This window comes from Clupea harengus, chromosome 18 (assembly GCF_900700415.2).
Source record: "Clupea harengus chromosome 18, Ch_v2.0.2, whole genome shotgun sequence".
In the NCBI taxonomy this organism is placed as follows: domain Eukaryota; kingdom Metazoa; phylum Chordata; class Actinopteri; order Clupeiformes; family Clupeidae; genus Clupea; species Clupea harengus.
This window is the reverse complement of record NC_045169.1, coordinates 476900-497726: the sequence shown is the minus strand read 5'-3', so window position 1 is coordinate 497726 and position 20827 is coordinate 476900. Positions and strand designations below refer to the sequence as shown.

General features: G+C 41.1%; 1 protein-coding gene across 1 annotated transcript; it reads right to left on the bottom strand.

Moving 5' to 3' along the window:
• Nucleotides 1-502: 502 nt before the first annotated feature.
• zgc:101858 (uncharacterized protein LOC449555 homolog) lies at nt 503-10331 on the bottom strand. The gene is made up of 8 exons (XM_031585158.2): nt 10163-10331; nt 8924-9094; nt 7919-8097; nt 3108-3201; nt 2723-2792; nt 2397-2433; nt 2213-2276; nt 503-758 (listed from the first exon to the last, which is right to left on the bottom strand). The coding sequence occupies exons 1-8, from the start codon at nt 10184-10186 to the stop codon at nt 600-602; spliced, it is 798 nt and encodes a 265-aa protein (XP_031441018.1). The 5' UTR covers nt 10187-10331; the 3' UTR covers nt 503-599.
• Between the last annotated feature and the right edge of the window lie 10496 nt (nt 10332-20827).

Here is a 20827-nt window from a genome sequence, read left to right as displayed (position 1 = left end):
CATGACAGAGGTCCCCATGGGAACCCTGACATAGACTTGGCATTCTAAGGGACTGTTGCAAAGTCACCCACACTGCTGTGTCAGTGAAATTACCATAGTCAATATTTTATATATTTAACTATCACTATTTATTAGCTGTACGAATTCAGGAAATTAAGTTGATACTTGGTGGGAATTATTAGTATATTAAGATATATTAATATAACAGACATAATATCCAGTTCAATCCATCAAGATGTCAGTGAGTTAGATATGTGGATTCCGAGCAGCCAAAATGACTCAGGGACACAAACATCAATCATTTGTAACAAAAACCAACAGTTCCCACAGCTATAGAAATGAAATGGACATATTGAAATGCTCAAAACTCATGATATGACCAGGGAGGCATTGAAGAGTTGATACTGAATGACCCAAGACCTTTTCGGATACAGAGCTAGAATGTCTTAGAATTTAGAAGATAGCGATGACCAATCCCAAGAAAGAAACCATGTACAGAAGGCACTTCAAAATCACATTTTATTTTCACCTGTTGGAGAGCAAATCAAACAGACCATTTCAGTTGGACCAGACCAGATCAGCTCTAGGCGAGGAGCCCTTCATCTTGGACACATGGCATGCCGACCCCCATCCACAGGAAGGTTGACCCCTGTGATGAAGGTCGCAGCATCTGACGCCAGGAAAGCAATGGAGTGAGCAACTTCATCCGCCTCCCCTGGTCGTCCCAGGGCATGGGTCACCTTGCACTTCTCTAGGAACTGATAGCAAGATTAGGAAAATGAAAATAGTCATCTTAATATATCTTAAAGTACAGTATAGCATACTCTGAATATACGTACTGTGAGCAGTGTCTTCTGGCATAGATGTGTTGTTTAAAGCCTACTCTATCGACTAGGCTTGTCAACTAACATTAAAAAAATAATAATTGTGTTTTCTACTCCATGTAAAGTATATCTCAAGGACCATATTTGATTTAAACAAACTTAAATTGAATTACTTAATTTGTTAAGTTATTCAGGATGTAACAAAATGGCTAACTGCTGTTTAGGCTACTGTTCCTGCGTTTTGTAGCTTAGAATCTTGTGTATCTGTTGCATTACATATCTCAATTTAAATTTTTTGGGGTACTACGCAGGGTTTTGACATCTAACAAATAGATAAAATGGTTTATAGAGAACAGTCCGAAGTCTACATTTGTTCTACAATAACCCTTAATCCTCAGTCCGAGGCCTATAGTCTCTAGCCTTGTCCGTCCCTCGTGCATCACTTGTGCTCTGCACTGATTCTTCTAGCACTAGTGCATACGTTCTGTGGCTGACTGCTCACTAGGATCTCACCACAAACAATCAGCTGCTCACAAGTAGGGAGAATTCTTTTCTCCATGTTGGGATCTCCCCTCCCTACACTGACTCGCTGGATTCGTCACCACTTTTCTGACTATTAACCACACTGTATATAAACCACAACAGTATTTTATGAAACAAACTCATCCACCGACCACGGTTTTCTCAACATTACGTCATCGTGTGTGTCTTTCAAGCATCTACCTGTCACACTACTTGGCGCACACACACACATTTTGTAGAAGCGTGAGTGAGAGAAAGAGAGCGAGAGCGAGAGCACACCGGTTACAGGGCTGGTCCAAGTAGCCAATTCACTCAGGCAAGACTTGAAGGCTATGGATATAAAAAGGATGAAGGCGCTGAGGTGCAGGCGAGGCTACAGGGGGTGGAGGTAGAGTTACTTTCTGTAGCTGACCATTTAGGCAAGAGCAAAGTCAATTGGCATGCTAGTTAACACATGCTGACTCCTGTGAAGATGTGGGGCGACAGTGGTACAGTGGTAGAGAAGTCGTTTAGTAATCAGAAGGTTGCTAGTTCGATTCCCTGTCGAAGCGTCCTTGAGCAAGACACTGAACCCCTAATTGCTCCTGATGTGCAGTGTGCCATCAGTGTAAATGTAAAATGTGTATACATTGTAAGTCACACATATGTAAGTCGCTTTGGATAAAAGCGTCTGCTAAATGACTAAATGTAAATGTAAGTTGAGAGGAGCCATATTATCTTGATGAAAAAGAATAGATTCAGGTACAGGATGCACCCCAGTATTGACCACAGGGCTGCAGGAAGTTTACAAAATGAAAGTATAAACCGCACACAGACGATATACTATCACTGCAACAGAGATTAGGTTTTCGGTTCCAAACCAGTACCTTTGCATATTCCTCTTCATTCAAACCAGCCCGTTTGTGAACTTCAGTTATAATCACTCCTGGGCTGCAGAGAAGATCAAGATTTAGAAATAAAATAAAGTTCAGTTACAACCTTCATTTGTTTTCAAAAATAACAAAATGTGTTTAACAATTTGTTTGCTCACAAAGATAAAAATACACATACCAGACAGAATTGACCCGCACTTGCTTTTCAGCCAGTTCTACGTAAAACAAAGCAAACCATATCAAAGAAAGATTACTACTCTCATACAGCATTTATTTACACTGTTACTGGAACACACAAACATATAAAAGATAGATTACACTTCTCATACAGCATTTATTTACACAGTTACTGGAACACACAAACATATAAAAGATAGATTATACTTCTCATACAGCATTTATTTACACAGTTACTGGAACACACAAACATATCAAAGATAGATTACACTTCTCATACAGAATTTACACAGTTACTGGAACACACAGAAATGGATAATTTCTTACCGAGTGCTGTGCAGCGAGTGAACTGGTCAATGGCTGATTTAGACATACAGTAGGCAAGGACACCAGGAAACTGTGGTAGAAGCAATGAGAGTAGATAGAAGAAATCAACATAAGAAATGGCAACAAAATCATTAAAAAGGGATATTTTGGAGGAATGTCTTCTATCGTTTTACCAAGTAACCGTATAATGAGCGGGATAATCTGTGGTCCGGCGGTCATTATCGAAAAATAAATCCCTTCAGGACGAAACAAGACCTGTTCGTCCCGTCGGGATTTATTTTTTCGATAATGACCGCCGGACTATACATTATCCCTTACAAAACAGTCACCGGTTTTCTCAGTTGTGACCCTAGCCAGACAACAGTATACACATGTGCACACCTACCGATCTCTGGCCGTTGACACTTGAAACATTGACGATCGAGCCTCGTGTCTTAATTAAATGAGGCACACAGAGGTGAGTCAGGTGGAACACAGACCTGCAACACAAACAGATAAATAAGTAGGACTGAACAGAGGAAATTCATTTCTACAAAAGTATTCAACCCCCCCCTAGAAGTCATCACAAAAGATCCCAATCTGTATTTTTACTGCGAACATGTTTGCTCTAGTATATTTCCAAAGGCAATATAAGTTATTTGTCTGTTAACATTCAAAATAAATGAATAAAGACATAATACTTAAGTATTCAATACATAATACATAGTATAATTCAAACCTTTGTGCTTTTGAGTTCTAGATTAAGGAACACATTATTCACAAATGCCCTTTAGGTACTTTCTATGAGTGGTTACAGTAGAGATCTTCTGGATATGAAAATCACTCTGTCAAAGGATCATCTGCCAGGTTAGGAAATAACAGAGGAAATGGTTCAAAGAGAGACAAGGTGATTCAATTGCTCAAGTGAGGCAAAGACTCCAAGAAAATATCCCAGTATTTTGATGTCAAATTGAGCACCATTGGATCCATAATAGGAGCGTGGAAGTTCATCACACCATCCAGAAGCTTTGTATAAAGGGCCGTCCCCCAAACCAAGCGTCAGAGAAGGAGATCAACTGGTGAGGGAGGCCAGCACAGTCCAGCCATCACCCTGGAACATCTAGTTCAGTGGCTAGAACTGGGGTGGGGGAAGGGGGTCAAATTGCTCACTATATGTCTTAAGTAGACCTCCTATTCGAGGAGAAACACATGCCAATCGTAAAAAATATGGCAGAGTTAATACTTGGGGATATTCGTCATATACAGGAAGTGGGGAACGTTTTAGAATTGGGCATCGGCAGGTTCAAGGAAACTGGATATGTGATTCCTTCTTCACGGAGCTTAATTGGGACGCAACCTGTCTGATTTGCAAGGAGAAAATTGCCGCCCTTAAAGACTTCAATCAAAAGTCCCATTACACCGGCAAATATATATATATAAGTATGAATGGCTCGAAGGCTGTTTAGGTTTTTTGAGCTGAGAAGAGAGGTGAAGACCTTCATGCATGGCATGGCAGACATTTTGTATGGCAGACATAGAGAGGGTCTATTTCTTTCAAAGGTTGAAAGATGTTTATGTGTGGACTACACTTTCTTGTAATTTGTTTAATTTGGATGAACATGCAGTTTTGTTGTTATTTATGTTCTGGGTCTGCATTTTACCTTTGTAAATAAAAAAGGAATAAGCGCCTTAAGACAATTTGATTGTTTTGGCACTATATAAATAAAATTGAATTTAATCGAATTATTACTGCAGCTTTTGAAAATGTCAAAGCGTTCTCCATAAAACAGATGTTATGGAAAAGCCCAGCTGTCTGAAAAGAAACTCCACCATTTTCCAGCATGCAGGTGTGTTGTGGAGGAGGGCATAGCACTCAGTAGTGAGAAATATGTTGACGCCATTGAGAAGCTACAGCAGGAATTTGAACAGTGCTTTGCAGACTTCAAAACACACAGTGCCACATTCCAAATGTTTGCAGATCTCTTCTGCTTCGATGTGCAAAATGCCCCCAGTGTGCTACAAATGGAACTCATTGACCTACAGGGCAACTCTGAGCTCAAAGCCAAGTTCAGAGAGGCAAACGGAAAAACAGACAAGCTTGGAAAATGTTTGAGAGAATGACCCGCACCCTTCCCAGAGCTTCAAGCAGACCATAGGCCTTTTTGGAAGCACATATACCTGTGAGAAACAGTTCTCCACCATGAAATGTAACAAATCAAAGTACAGGTCCAGGCTGAGTGATGTCCATCTTCAAGCCATACTGAGGGCTTCAACTAACACTTCCCTCAGAGCAAATGAGGCTCAGCTGTCTGAGAAGAAGCGCTGTCAGGTGTCTGGCAGCACGCATTAGGCAAGAATGTGTTTAGTTAATGTTCAGACATTCCGAACAGCTGGACTTTTCTTTTCTTTTTTTAAATGGTGCACTTGACTGCCCCCCTACTGACCAGACTGGGGCTCATCTGTAATTTGAGTTGGAGACCCCCGCTCTAGGAAACAGTCTAATGAAAATTCCACAGAGGACTTTGTGGAAAAGGAGGCAGACACAGGAAATGTTGATTTAAAAGGCAGCATCTCAGAGAGAGGCCTCTTGCCCCATTATCTGCGTACTGACCCAGAGTAAAGCATGTTTTAGAAGAGAGAGGCCTCTTCCCCATTATCTGCGTACTGACCCAGAGTAAAGCATGTTTTAGAAGAGAGCAGGCCTCTTCCCATTATCTGGGTACTGACCCACAGTAAAGCATGTTTTAGAAGAGAGCAGGTCTCTTCCCCATTATCTGTCCCACAGTAAAGCATGTTTTATAAGAGAGAGGCCTCTTCCCCATTATCTGGGTACTGTCCCACAGTAAAGCATGTTTTATAAGTGACGACAAACTCCTCTGAGTATAGCAGCTTGATCCAATGTCATCACCTTCAGCTCATTTAATTACACACACACACACACACACACACACACACCACACACACCACACACACACACAACCTCTGGTAAACGATTCTTGAATTCTTCAAGCAGCATGAGCTGTTGGAGCTGTTCCTTAGAGTCAGCTTTCCGAGATTAACACCACCTGTTGAACACATTTTCTTTCTCTCTTGCAAAGTCAACATACCAGTTTGCTTTATATAGCTCCTGAAACGCTGACGATTAGCCTCAGGAACCAGCTGAAATGCCTTCAGAATAGCCTCATATAGGTCATAATTCAAACCCTGTTCAATACTTAAAGCAGAGGAAGAGGTGATTTTAAAACCCCTCTGGCCACAAGCGCTTTCTTAAATGACATGTTTGATGTTCTTTTTCAGCTTTTTATCATCATTAGGAATATCAATGTGATCATTAGATGCTAGCTGAAGAAGTTGTTCTTTAGTGAAATTCTCAAGCTGCTCTTCACTAGGCTGTTCACAAAAACCTTTGAGAGTCGCCATTTTATCACCAACTACAGTACATTTTGCACAGATCAGCAACAGCCACAAATGAGGCTCTACACAAAACTACTGCTTCTGCTGCTTTACATATGCAGAAACAAAACACAAAACGGGTCCAATATAGCACACACACACACACACACACACACACACACACACACACACACACACACACACACACACACACACACACACACACACACACACACACACACACACACACACACACACACACAGGTCCAATATAGCACACAGCGAACACAAAGTGGCAAAATTTCAAAGTAACACCATAGTCTAAAGTAGGCCTGGAAAGTACACTTTAAGCCACTAAAGTAACACACCAAAGATCACCTGCCTCACGCAAGCACAAAATGGAACCTGCTAGTAAATCTAATGAAGCTTTTCAAGCATTAACACTCAGGGTACTACCAACCTACAACGTTCTCACTAGAACTTAACCAATAGCCACTAAACACACAGGTTAGGATCATGGACCCAACACAACAATGCCTCAAGAAGCACAAGAACACACCTAACTTATCACAAATGCTCTCCTCCTCTCTCCCCCAGCCAAGAAAAAGGTGAGTATGTTTGTTAAGTGCTATTCTCAAAAAGCAGTGCAGATTTAAACATTAGTACATAAAGCAATCCCCAGATACCTATCAAACTAAACTAAACTAAACTAAGCTAACTGTCTTCGGAGGCATACCAGGCCCGAGGCGACTTTAAACACTAAACTCAGAGTTCCACAGTGAACCAAAGGTGCAGCCCACTGCAAGAACCTGAAGTATGCCCCCCACCCTAGAATAGCCTCAAAAACTAAAAAGGAAAATGAACAAAAGAGTGAACTGTTAGAGGCATTAGTGTCCAGCTGGAGCACTGACTTTAAAGGTAGAGAAGTTGTTTAGTAATCAGAAGGTTGCTAGTTCGATTCCCTGTCGAAGTGTCCTTGAGCAAGACACTGAACCCCTAATTGCTCCTGATGTGCAGTGTGCCATCAGCGTAAATGTAAAATGTGTATACATGTGTAAGTCGCTTTGGATAAAAGCGTCTGCTAAATGACTAAATGTAAAGATAAGGCAACTTAAACAACCCCACTCACCAAACTGAAGGAGGGGATTCACACCACTGTAAAACTCACTGGAAATAAAACTCTCCGACTACTTGTTGTGCCTTCTGCCTCCCCGATCTCCTCCCCCGGGAATATCGAACAATAAGTAGAATATTACCTGCGTCTTACTGTTGATTTAACAGAAACTCACCAGCTGCACTGAGTCACCTGACTGCATTCCTTAATCTGCCACTGGGAATGTGTTTGTCACTTGCAATCAAAGTCATTGATGACAGCAGTACATTAGAGATGCAGCTTTAAATGCTTTAAAAGACATACAGTGTATGTATAAAGTGTAGCACCTTGTTCAGATACACATCACAGACTTGAGTGGTTAGATATTTGATCCCTTTGCTAATCAGACTAACATAAGTGAACCCTACCACACCTCTTCAGTAGGGGTGGGCTGCACGTGCAGCAGAGGGCTACAGTATGCATAGCAATCGGCTGTTTGGATTCTGTATCCCAGAGGATTTGCACTCATTGAGATAGATTGAGAAGATAAAGTGTAGCATAGCACAGCCTGTTTGAATAAAGTGAACTTTTGTATAATAGAATATTGACATTAACACACAACGTTTATAACACCTAATATTTTTGTCGACCCTTGTCAGAATGATTAGAAGCTCCTGATTCCACATCACTGATAACGCTTTAGTAATAGTTGGGTTGCCACAGCTTCTCACCTGACATTGACATCCATGACCTTATCATACTGTGCCAAATCAGCCGTTTCAATACCGCCCATGGCCAGGATTCCTGCACTATTAACTAGGACATCAAGTCTGCCAAAATGGGCAAGAGTTTGGTCGACAGTGTTCCTCACAGTCTCCTCATCAGTCAGGTCACCAGGAACAAGCAAGGGCTGGAAGAGAAAAATACAATTGAACTGAATGTCATCTGTATCATAGAACTTAGTACAGCTCTCCAGGCAACAGTGGCAAGGAAAAACATAATTTCCAGCCGTTGACACCTTGAACAAGGATAGGTTAAAAAGTTACACAGAAGAATGGGGAAAAATTATGGTGACCGCAAAAGGAGGAGAAAATTATGGTCATTTCAAAAGGTCTTTCATAACCCCTTGACTTGGCATTCTATGTGTAGCACCCTTTACCCCGGTCTAATTTAAGAAAAGGCCTGTGTTGAATGATTTCTTCATTTGAAAATGTTACACTAATGGTTATTGGGTCAAAGGAATGGAGTAACTGTTCCACTGAAACAATGACAGAACTGCTGCCTTGCTGCCCTGTATCAGATTCTCGCTAACAGACATTCTCTCTATATCAATGCTTCCCTACTCTGACAACCCATTAGTGACAATCCATTTTCTTTTTCTAGTTTCTGCATCGGCGGGAAATGCCTGAATATTAAGAACTTGCTGGAGGCTTGGCACAAACGTAGACAGCAATGTTCAGCAGTGGTGCAATTAATCCTTGCCAGATTTAACAACACAATATCATACAGATATTTTCTGCAAAAAACACAGCACTACTGTGTGAATATAACAAATTGTGGTATGCCGGTTTCAACATTAACCTTGATAGAAGGAATAGAAATCCACGTCGCTGGATAGATGAAGGAAGTGTACTTTTAGTTTGTCCTGGACCAGTTGCTCCATTAAAAGGGAGTAGAGTAAAAAAAAAATGAAACGCACCAAACCAAACATTATGATGAAAAACAATGAAGCATACCTGGGGAGCGCCACAGTCAGTGCATTGTCCAGCTATTTTCTTCAGATTTTCCACATCACGGCCGTTTAATGCAAGCTGAGCACCAAGTTTGGCAAACAATACGGCTGTTGCTGCCCCAATTCCTGAGCTGGCACCGGTGATGAGGGTCACTTTGTCTTTCAGTGAAGTCACCTAAATGTAACCATACAAATAGTTCAAATGTATTGTGCTACATTGCAAAAGGAAAGTACTCATAAACTCTTTATAAAACCTATATTGGGGTTTTCTGAAGCAGGAGGAGCACTTTTTTTCCATCTTATTTTCTTACATCAGCACTGGTTTGGACATTTTGGAAGGCAGTATGATTTTATCACGTTAAAATAATTTATGGCAAAAGTATGGCAGTGCTCTTACAGCATAATAGCCTGTAACTTAAAAGTAACACTATGGAGTTTCTGGAGCCGCCAGTTAGGGGGCTACTTTCTGCTGGACTATTCAGTAACTTACTGTATTCAAAGAAAAAGCATAATATGTAGTGCATAAATAACTTACAAGGTATTATAAAAGGCAATACATTTATAAAAAGTATCCTCCTAAATTACTAACAGCATCACGCAAACAATAATCTATATTCGTAGAAACAAACCATACAGCCTCTGGTCATTTGTATAAGTAATAGAATGGCAATAGTTATACAAAAAGCACAAGTGGCATAGCTTTATCAAGAATACCACCAGTTGTAAACACCTACATTTAAATCCCTGTTTGTATATAGTTGCACAAAATGAACAACACCTGGAATCAATACTCACAGAGTAATGAACAAACAAACAACATTATGACTTGTATAGATTTTGTACAAATGAGAGATTGAGAATGACTGTGTGCGTATGCATGTGCTTGTATGACCTCTCGCTTTTTCTTCGGTAATGAGTGAATGGGTTGGCAGACAGTTGGAGGCCAGTAGCAGCTATCTGGCTTAAATGCAGAGTTCTACCCCACAAAGTGCCGTCCCACCACACGTTCAGACACTACTGCCCTGTCAAACTGATAGGCTGCTCCAGTGTTGACGTCCCACAGTAGGTGTAGTTGGTTTTCATGTTGGTGAGAACGAAACTTTTCATTCCAAAACGTGGGCACGTCGTTGGAATATACTGCCTGAAAAAAATTCTTCCCCGATAGGAAACCTATGGACTTGTTTATAGACATTTTTGTCCGTGGCCAAGTAGCCTAAGCTAGTAAACCACATGGCGAACTTACCTTAAACGTGTCCTCCGATGCCATCACTATAATGACCGGTCCTAACGTCTCGTCTGCGCTTAAATGTATTCCAAATAGGAACGTCAAATTAATTTATGACACTTTACAACAAGTATTCCGCAAGGGCAGCCCAGGTAGAATATCATTAAATGAGGGTCTCAGCTGTGAAGCTAATCGGTGGCCGCGTTCAAGTTCACTTCCGTTTACACCATCGACATCTGTTAAAGACGCAGTAAGTAGTTTTTGTCGTAAAAAAAGCTTCAGGAATAATTACATCTGAGCGGTAGTAGTTGACATGTGTTCCTGTATTCTGTCCATGGTGATGTCTGTTGATGTCTATCTGGCACATTACGGGAGTGCCGTCTAGTTATCCCAAACCACAGACACCCTAAGATTTACCTAGACCAACAGCTGTCACTCAGTTTGTAAACAGGTGTCATGAGGTGGTTGCTAGGGTAGTCATGGTATATGCACTTGTTTTTTGGATGTCAGATGCCCTTATGTTTTCCTCAATTATCTCAGAATGTCTCCTTGGCTGTGGTGGTTCTCAAATGCTTCTCCCAAACCTGAGAAAATGGTTTTATTATAGTATTACAGAATGACCCCATGATAAGTCACCTATTGAGACTGGGAGATGACCAGTGTATGCAATGGTGATGAGTGATTGTGATGGTGATGACGGGTAAGACTCCCTAATGGCCACACAGATGTGCAGTTTATGGCTTCATAGCATCAAAGAGGGGACTGTAAAAAAAAACCCAGAATATCCTGTGAGTGAACATGAGATTCATGATCAAGCCGCTGCTGTGACCACCAAAAGTTGGTCAGCATAATATCCAAAATGGTAATCTTATCATGGTAACAAAGGAAAGGTCCCCACACTGGTACTGCAGACACCTGAGGTCAGGAAGCAAACTGAGTGTGAGTGACAGCAACTAATTATAGTATGGGAATGGGGGTAGGCCATGGAGAACCATCTCAGGCAGCGGGTCAGAGAAACCTTATTATCATACAGAACAACAAAAGGTTGCCAGATCTGCATTAGAAGCCTAGCTCATTTACATTAAAAGTCTAAAAAAGTAAAGAAGTTTATCTGTCATAGTACCACGACTTTTTTGTTCTCATAACCGATATGTAATGTTTTGAACTATTACATTTTTTTTTCATTTTGATTATTATATACTTTAAAATGGTCTAAATATATAGTGAGGTAAAGTTTAGCTAGCCCTCATGGTGCTTCCACAGTTAGCAAAAAAGGTCAAGACACCGGTGGAGAGACTCAATGTTTTGGTAATGAGAAACAGACTAATGAAGTAAGAACATGCACATAATTCTTGTTCATTTCCTGATATAACGTGATATTTGCCTTAAACACTGTCATAAACAGTTTGCGTAAACAACATAGCTATTGCAACCCTCCAGCAAGTAAATGCAGTATAGGCCACCTAGTATAATCTGTCCATTTAATAGTTTTACTGTAGAAATTATGTATTTCTATATCTTTGTATGAAATGTTACTTTCAAGTTTGATATGCTATGTATATTTTGTTACAGGCAAGCTTCTGTCGAAAAGAAAAGGGCATCAGCAAAAGATGGCAAAGCATAGGGAGAAAATATACAGCAATCCAGAACTGCTTAAGGAGTACAGAAGAAGGGAGAGAGAGAGGTTAGGGCACAGGGTGATCACAGGAAAGAATCATAACTTTGACAAACACTTGCACACATACGCGCACACACATACGCGCACACACACACACACACGCACGCGCGCGCGCACGCACGCACGCACGCACGCACGCACGCACGCACGCACACACACACACACACACACACACATACAGTATACAAGTATACAGTACATCACACACGCATACACTCGAGTACATACAAACCTCATGCTGACATGCACACGCGTAGGCGCAAACATACACTGGGGCGTGCACACGCACACACACACACTGCAAAGACATGCATGCACACACATATCCTGTGTGTGTGACATTGACAACATGTCCTGTATGTATGGCAGATGTCAATCTTGCATGGACAAGACGTTTCCAACCTCCTTGGATCCCCTCACTCAGGGAAACACAGTCAACTGGAAGGTAAAGAGGAGGTTAAGAACACCTTCCTTGAAAATTGAGAAACTGTTGCCTCTTTCCACAGAACATCTTTCAAGATTTCAAATTATTCTATTCAATATCAGGCACCGATTTTTGACCCTAAAATTGATGAAAGAAACACTCACAGATGATGACGTAGCTGTGCATGTTGATGACACAGAGACCTACAGCTGTAAGTACTCCAAAGAAATAAAAGAAACCCACTTCGGAAAGGGTAATCAACAGGTGACCCTCCACACTGGGGTGACCTATCTCAGTAGGGGCAGGGTGGAAGCCCCTCCACACTGGGGTGACCTATCTCAGTAGGGGCAGGGTGAAAGCCCCTCGGTGACCCATCTCAGTAGGGGCAGGGTGGAGGCCTCTGCTTCCCTGTCTGCCTGCCTACAGCATGAGGCTGTGGCAACATGGGCCCATCTAGACCCAGTATTGAGAAACATCTGAGAGAAATATCCTGATGCCAAACACATCCACTTCATTTCAGATGGCCCATCTAGACCCAGTATTGAGAAACATCTGAGAGAAATATCCTGATGCCAAACACATCCACTTCATTTCAGATGGCCCAACGTCACAGTGTCGAAACCACACTTTTTTCTATCTAGCCTCCACTGTGCCCTTCATCCACGGTTTCCAATGGGTGACCTGGAATTACACTGAGGCCTCACATGGCACAGGTGGAGTAGGTGGGGCCTTAAAACACCTAGCATTCCTGATGTGTCATATGGGACCAGCATTCCTGATGTGTCATATGGGACCAGCATTCCTGATGCAGACTGAATTGTGTCATATTGGACCAGCATTCCTGATGCAGAGTCGTTGGACGAGCAGCTGAAGAACAATTCTTCTGTGACTCTGTACCAGGTATCAGAGGAGAACATTAAAGCAAGCTCTGAATTGGTTCCCCCAAACCTGAAAGTAGTTCCTGGGACAATGAAAATCCACCAAGTAAGTCAACTCAAGCCAAGCCAAGCCAAGAATAAGTTCAATAAATTAATGTAGTTAAATAAGTTACATTTCCCAGGCTATTGACTTAGAAAGCAGTCATCCCACAAAAATGTCTAGAACTTGATAGTATGTGATACTTCTATTCAATGTTCAATTCAATGACTAAAGTGACTAAATGTAAATATTTGTGTGAAAATGTTATATTTTTTCTTTTTGAATTTCACCCAACAGCTGACATCCACTACACCTGGAGTCATCAACACAAGGCCATTGTCATGCTTTTGTGAGAAAGATTGTCAGTGCTTTGCACCGTCTTGCCACGCCTTCTCTGAGGGAGGAGAGGAGGATCCTGACAGCACCGAGGCCCCATAGAGGTTGGACAGTGGGACAGTGGGTCCTGGGTGAATATGATGGCGAGTTGTTTACGGGGACAGTCATACAGGTGAATTTGATTTTTTTCATGTCTGAAAAAAGTGCACTGACATTCATATTGGACTAGGATAGTTGTCCAGTTACATTATAGCAATGTGCTGTTCAGCCAACATTTGGGGAGACTAAAAAATGTTTCTTTCTTTAAAAAATATTTAAACAGATTGCTAGTATGAAGTGGACACTATGACTGGTGTAGGGGAAAACCGATTCCATGTCACAAGCATCAGATTTCCCGGAGAAATGGTCTGGTACTATCGTCAGGACATACGGGACGTAATCCCAGAACCACTTCCTGCCACTTCCTCTGCTACGCATTTCTGCATTATGCCTGACGTATGGGAAAAACACAAAAATGTTGGGGATGATTGGCAAATGCTGTTTCCGTTGTTTGGTCAAGTCAATTATAGATTGAGTTGCCGCGATTCAAGTTCCTCACGTTATTATCACAAATTGATTATCATATGATTATCACATGATTGGTAAATGTATTTGTTTCAGTTGTTCGTTTTAGGTGTTTAGTTAAGTTGATTATAAATTGAGTTGCTGCGATTCAAGTTCTGTTGAACTTGAACTGTTATTTCAGTTGTTTGGTTTAACACAAGGCATGGTACTGTTATGACCACTTTAAATGAGAAAATGAAGCCCTGTTCATGAAATAAATATTCTTTTAAAAATGGTATGTGTTACATATGTAAAATATGAAGGTAAGGCATCAGGATTCTTGGTGAACTGTGAATGTGAACTTAATCTCATTTCCGAAATATTGAACCTCATTACCGCAACAGCATTCTCATTACCGCAATATGTGTTTTTTGTACAAATAATATAATTATTAGATAATCATATTTTGTTGAAATATATATATATATATATATTATATAAAACAATGCTTATTTCAGGTATGCTACATAAAAATTGTAAGTGTAATCTTTTTAGCAAAATATTGAAAAAAATAAGTTGCAAACCATCAAGTAAATCATGAAAAAATATAAATATGAAAAAGTAATGTCTCTAGAGTTATACATAGCTTTGAGCATTATTGTTAATAATCTACTTTAAAAGTACACCTTTTAAACCATAATTTTAAAGAAATGTTGTGTTGTGGTAATGATATTTTTTTATGGACTTCACCTCTAAAATGTAAATAAATATATAATAAATATTTAAAAAATCTTCTAAAAATAATGTTTTTAGTAAATGTAGACCCTTATCTGATGTGTGCAAAAGGAAAATTGGCTTCAAAGGCATTTTAAAAGTTCTGATGTTGGACACCGTGGATTTCGTGGGAATCACCCAAGAGGTGTCTTACACAGTAAAAATGGCTAGAGTTGGAGATGCCGCTGAATCCAGAGTATGTTTCTCGTGCTTAGTTACTGCACTTTACTGGAATAAAGAGGTGTTTAAAAGAGTGGGGATTGATCGAAAGAGTAATTGAAAGAAGAAAGGAAAGAAGACTGAACAAGAGTGTGACAGTGACGAGAGAGTGAAGAGGGAAAAGATTGAGAGAAGGAGAGAAAATGGACTGAAGCAGAGAGATTGAGTGTGAGAAAGAGTAAACTGAGAGGGATGGATAGATAGAGAGATGGAGAGAAAAACGAGTCAAGTATGGAAGGTGTCTCTTATCAATAATCCTAGTTATACAGTTAAATGGAGAGGGGCAGAGAGAATTGGGGGGTACAGTTTGGGCATTTGGGGAACTGCCCCGTTTACCGCCCTCTTTTGCACTTACAGGATTTCCATTTGAAGGACGAGACAACGGTGTTTGAGATTCATGGTATGTCAGTTCCATGTACCAAACTCTCCTTATTAAACAATGCTAAGGTAAATACAGTTTTGCATTCTATGGCACCTTTAAAGGAGTGTGTCATTTAAAACCCTAATGAGAGCTGTTTCAATTCAAAACATGTTTAGTATGGAAGCATCTAGATTATTCTTTTTAAGTAGGGACTTTATAACAGCTGTTTTTAGGGACTTATAGGAAATGTGCCAGGCGGCAGTAGTACTGTATATTTACAATTAAAACGTTAAGCTTTAGGGTGATAAAGACCACTGCTGCTCTTCAATGTTGTTTGTTTCCATTAGCTCACAATCTCCATTTGACTGCGGAGGGGATTTGGTTGGGCATGGGACACAGGTGGGCCTCTGTTTCAGCTTGTTTTGACTGCGGACGGGGATTTGGTTGGGCATGGGACACAGGTGGGCCTCTGTTTCAGCTTGTTGGGGCATGTGTTTTAGGTTCCACGGAGTTCTTGTTATTTTCCTTTTGTTCACTCTGGTAAGCTGGCGAGTGCTTATCAGATGGCCCCAAGGTTGTTGCTTGATGGAGAGAGAAGATAGTTGGGGGTCAAAAACGTTGGTCTCTATCCAGCGGAGTTCTGTGTAAATTCATGCCACATGAGAAAAGGGCCAGGTGTTTAAACTGAGCAGTCGAGAAACACAAACATTGTTTTCCTAGCTCCTTTAGGGCAGTAGGCACATTCTGTTTTGACACTAGTCTGTGTTTTTGTGTCAGAGACAGCTGTATTTGGAAGGCAGCATGTAATCACCCTTCTCAATCTACAGCTATATAACATAATTTATTACATTGTACATACCCACGCTCAATGATTTACCTTGAGTTTTCTCCTTGAAATCGCCAAGAAGGCTAGATTGTTTTTGTAACTCTGAGCTTGAAAATGGAGCTTTTCATCTGGGTACATGCATATTCCAACTCTGTGTGCACTGGGCAGCGCTTGGTGACTCCCTCTCCTTCATAGGTTACTCCTCCTGCAAGTCAGGTTCCATTCTGTTTGGAATCAGTTCTATTCTCCGTTTTCAAGTGCTTGGACCTATCGATGCGACTGGATCAGACTCTAGACCACTTGCCTTCAGGCTGGGGGCCCATGTATCCCTTTGTGTATTTCATGGGGCCTTTAAGGGTCTCTCAAGGGCCAGCCCTGGAGCAGCGGGGCTTACTTGGTGCAAGGTTTTAGGACCCATGTGACCTCTGGTCTCCTGGGCCTGTGCCCAATAGGCCCGTACGGTAACCCAGGCCCGAGCATGAGCAAGAATGAAATGAAATAAGACATAAAACACATTTTTATATCTTGAATGATAAAGTTTCTGGCAAAAAAACTGACTAAAATGTTTGTAATATGTCTAAGTTAAAATTCTGAGTGAAGGAACTATAATTTGTGGATATGGCGACTGTATACTGATGGGGGTATGAAGGTGCTGTGACCTGTCAGGTGAATGAGGCATGAGTGTCAATTTATAACTTTATATATACTTTATGTATTCTTGTGTTAAATCTGATCATTTTGTGAAATGTATGTGTATACATAAGGAGCCATGTGAGCTTCTTTGTATAAATGTAAGTTGTGTGAGATATGCACGTATGTATAAAATGTAGGATTATTAGTTGAAGGCAACAATATGTTTGAAAACCATACTTCATTTAAAGTATCAACATTTATAACAGGACAGTCATATACCCTATCGTAATAAGTTTAATTTTAGCCCAACCAGTGATCACCGGGCTCCAAGCAGATTTTGAAACTTCATATCAAAGGCATGTATTGGCTGCTGAATTTTGATTCGCCATTTGTCACGACCCAGCCTGGTCTGCCCCGCCCCCCTGCTATCAGTGCTCTTTGTCTTCCACAGCTGATGTAGCAGAGTCTGTGCAGGTGCCCGCAGGTGTGAGGAATGAAGGCTTAATGAGCTCCACCATATGAGGGCCATGGAGGAGGTTGCAAGGGATCCCTCTCTTCTCGACGCGTCGTTTATGTTGTCTGGACATATACACTACTTAGACACCCGCTTGCACCACACTTTGATTTAAGACACTAACACTGACTGTCTATTATACGTAAATAAATCCTTTTGTTATACAACCTTGTGTGGGAACTCCCGTCATGTAACACGCACAGAGCCGTGAAATGTAACACAAATGGGTCAGCAGCTGCAGTGGCCCCCTGAGCATCCAAAGACTGGTAGTGATGTAGGGTGTTCAATTCCGTGAAGTTTGAACCTTTACAGCACAAGATATTGGCTGGTGAAGTGCTAGGTTTTTTGCTTTGAACATTCTTCACTAGGTGGCACCACTCCACAAATGAATTGTAATGAAAACGTTCCACTGAAAGGAGGTGCATTATCCTAGCTCATTAATATTCATTTGTGGAGTGGTGCCACCTAGTTGCAGTGCCCCCTATGGACGAGATTTCACAAAATCTGGTGTGCATCTGATGAATGTGATAGCGATGCAGCAGGTCACATTTTGTGATGTTTAAACCTTTACGTCACAAGATGGTGGCTAGTGAAGTGAATAATAATTTAATAATAATCGAACATTATTCACTAGGTGGTGCTACGCCTAGAGGCCAACTCACCATAACAATTTCCCACATAATTCTTTCCATAAAAACTTAAACTGATAATCATAACTAGTCCCGCTGCACTCTTTTGTCCTGATCCTGTGAGGTGAAACTTCCCAAAGCCAATGGCAGAATAGGTGTCCGAAGGTTTCAGCGTGTTTGTCTCTCGGCGCTGAAATATAATATTTATTAAAGGACCCTGTCTTGGTTACATAATTCAAACATAATTAATCTAACTCCACTTAATTAGGAAATCAGCCTTAGCTCCTGGTTTTTAATGTTGCATTGCTACCCATCAGGTAGGCTGACCTAGGGTCCCTCATTTGGATACCTAGGGACAAGTTACTAATACAGTTACATATTCAAACGAGTCTAAGGTGAATAATCTAAAGTTACAAATCTAAAAGAAACATCCAAACATTCAGAGAATATGAACATACCTGGCTGCTCAGAGTACGATGGCTACACACACACAGAGTGCGGGAGGGGCTGACAACAGAACAGAATTGGGTAGAATAATTCGCCACATGGACAGTTGTGTTTCTTGATAAGGATCACACATTGAAAAAGACAAATAGAAGGGGTTCTCACCCAAAGAGGGGGTTTGTTCCCTCCAGAGGGGGGTTACCTACATCCCACAGAGACCAGAATTCTCATGTTTCTGAAATCCATGTTAATATTAATCTATGCAGCTGCAGGACTGAGACCACTGTACCACTCAGACTGAGACCATTCAAATAAACCCAAACACGACAAAGAAATCACCTTCTAATGCAATATATCACTTAGTACTCTTAAATCCATGTTCCTGCCCCTAGTTTACCCCTTGCATGGAAAAGCATGGGGAGAAAACCAGAGACAGATGATGCAACAGGAGGGTGAGGAAGTCAACCAAATGGAACACAGCCGTTCTGGAATGTTCTTAGAGGCCCAATAAAACAAGACCTAACCCACACCTAATGAGTAATTACAAGTGGAGGAAGGGCATCTTTGGTTTTCCAATCTAAAGAGTCCCATCTTACCTTCCAATACAAAGGGTTGTTGTAACACGTTTACACTCTTACTATTGTCCCCCCACTGTTAGTCATTAGCTTAGGGCTGGGTGATGTGGACGGACCAAAAACAATATCCTGGGGTATTTTTATGCTGAATACGATACACAATATATATATCTGTATTTTCTACGAAGAGGGCTAACTATGGTGCACACCAGAGGCTGCGAGCCGTTCAAATGTGGAATTCTAGAGAACTCAACCGTGTAAACTTTGGTTCCAACCAACCAAAACAAACTCTTACAGCATTCGATGAGGTAATGTGTTGGCAGGCAATTACACATTGCTATGTCTTAATTTACTTTGACGTTGCAGGGACGGATGACGACACCCGCAGGTTCATGGTGGCGGACAGCCAACTAATTCCTCTTCACAGGGAAGAGGAATGCGGCTTTCAATGGATTTGAGTAAGGCACAGGAGAGGGAGGAGAGGGGAGAAAGAGAGACAAGGGAGAGAGAGGAGAGATCCTCCTCCTCCTACAGCCTTTAGTAGCCAAAAAATTATATATTTAAAATGAGGTTTTATTTGATTTTTTTTGCCACACACAGACATTCATGTTCAAACAGTGTTTCTCCCCGTATTTGTATTTTTTAGTTGATATAATTAAATATTCGACAGCATTTCTGGTTTTATATTTTCCAATCTAGCATATTTGAATTGAGAAGTGTAGGGTGAGTCTGTGCTAATACACTCAAGACCTGTTCAGTGTAAATCTAGGATATTTTAATTAAAAAGTGTACGGTGAGTCTGTGCTAATACACTCAAGACCTGTTCAGTGTAAATCTAGGATATTTGAATTGAGAAGTGTACGGTGAGTCTGTGCTAATACACTCAAGACCTGTTCAGTGTAAATCTAGGATATTTGAATTGAGAAGTGTACGGTGAGTCTGTGCTAATACACTCAAGACCTGTTCAGTGTAAATCTAGGATATTTGAATTGAAAAGTGTAGGGTGAGTCTGTGCTGATACACTAAAGACCTGTTCAGTGTAAATCTAGGATATTTGAATTGAGAAGTGTACGGTGAGTCTGTGCTGATACACTCAAGACCTGTTCAGTGTAAATCTAGGATATTTTAATTGAGAAGTGTACGGTGAGTCTGTGCTGATACACTCAAGACCTGTTCAGTGTAAATCTAGGATATTTGAATTGAAAAGTGTACGGTGAGTCTGTGCTGATACACTCAAGACCTGTTCAGTCGAGCCCACTCATCACATGGCTTCTTCAAGATCCTATTCATAGAAAGGCAAGAGATCACCAGGACTACTAAGTAACAAACTACCTATACAAGAAACTTTAATACTTGACAAATAATCTGAACTGACTGCCACCTAGTTATGTGGTAGAATATGTTAGAATTTATATTTAGAACTGATATATGAAAAATTTTGTGAAGAATAAACTATGACTGATTGGAGCTGAGGTGGCTGCAGCCATTCTCAGCAGGCCTCATCTCCACATTCCTAACGACTGCAGGACCCTCGTCCTGGCCCAAGAGTGCCTGCTGTTGTAGCAGGCCTGTACAGGGTTCTGAACAGCTTCCCTGTATGTGGTCATGAGACGAATAGGTTCGTTCAGACACGGATACCCACCATACCCAAGGATGTACCTGCAGGTGGGTACAGGCCACCTGCATAAACAGGACTGTTTCTACCCAACAAAAACATCAACACCAGGCCAGGTGGTCGCAGATGGCCTGCATGTGAATAAAACCATTTCCTATTGAAGTAACAGGCTGCATTAGCCACTGGTTGCGCCA

Bases quoted from the DNA above. Each gene is read 5' to 3' on its own strand.
- zgc:101858 (XM_031585158.2), bottom strand. From the start codon at position 10,186: ATGGCATCGGAGGACACGTTTAAG. The intron at 9,095-10,162 runs GTAAGTTCGCCA...GGTTACATTTAG, and splicing joins CATCGGAGGACACGTTTAAG to GTGACTTCACTGAAAGACAA. The intron at 8,098-8,923 runs GTATGCTTCATT...TTTCTCTTCCAG, and splicing joins CTGACTGTGGCGCTCCCCAG to CCCTTGCTTGTTCCTGGTGA.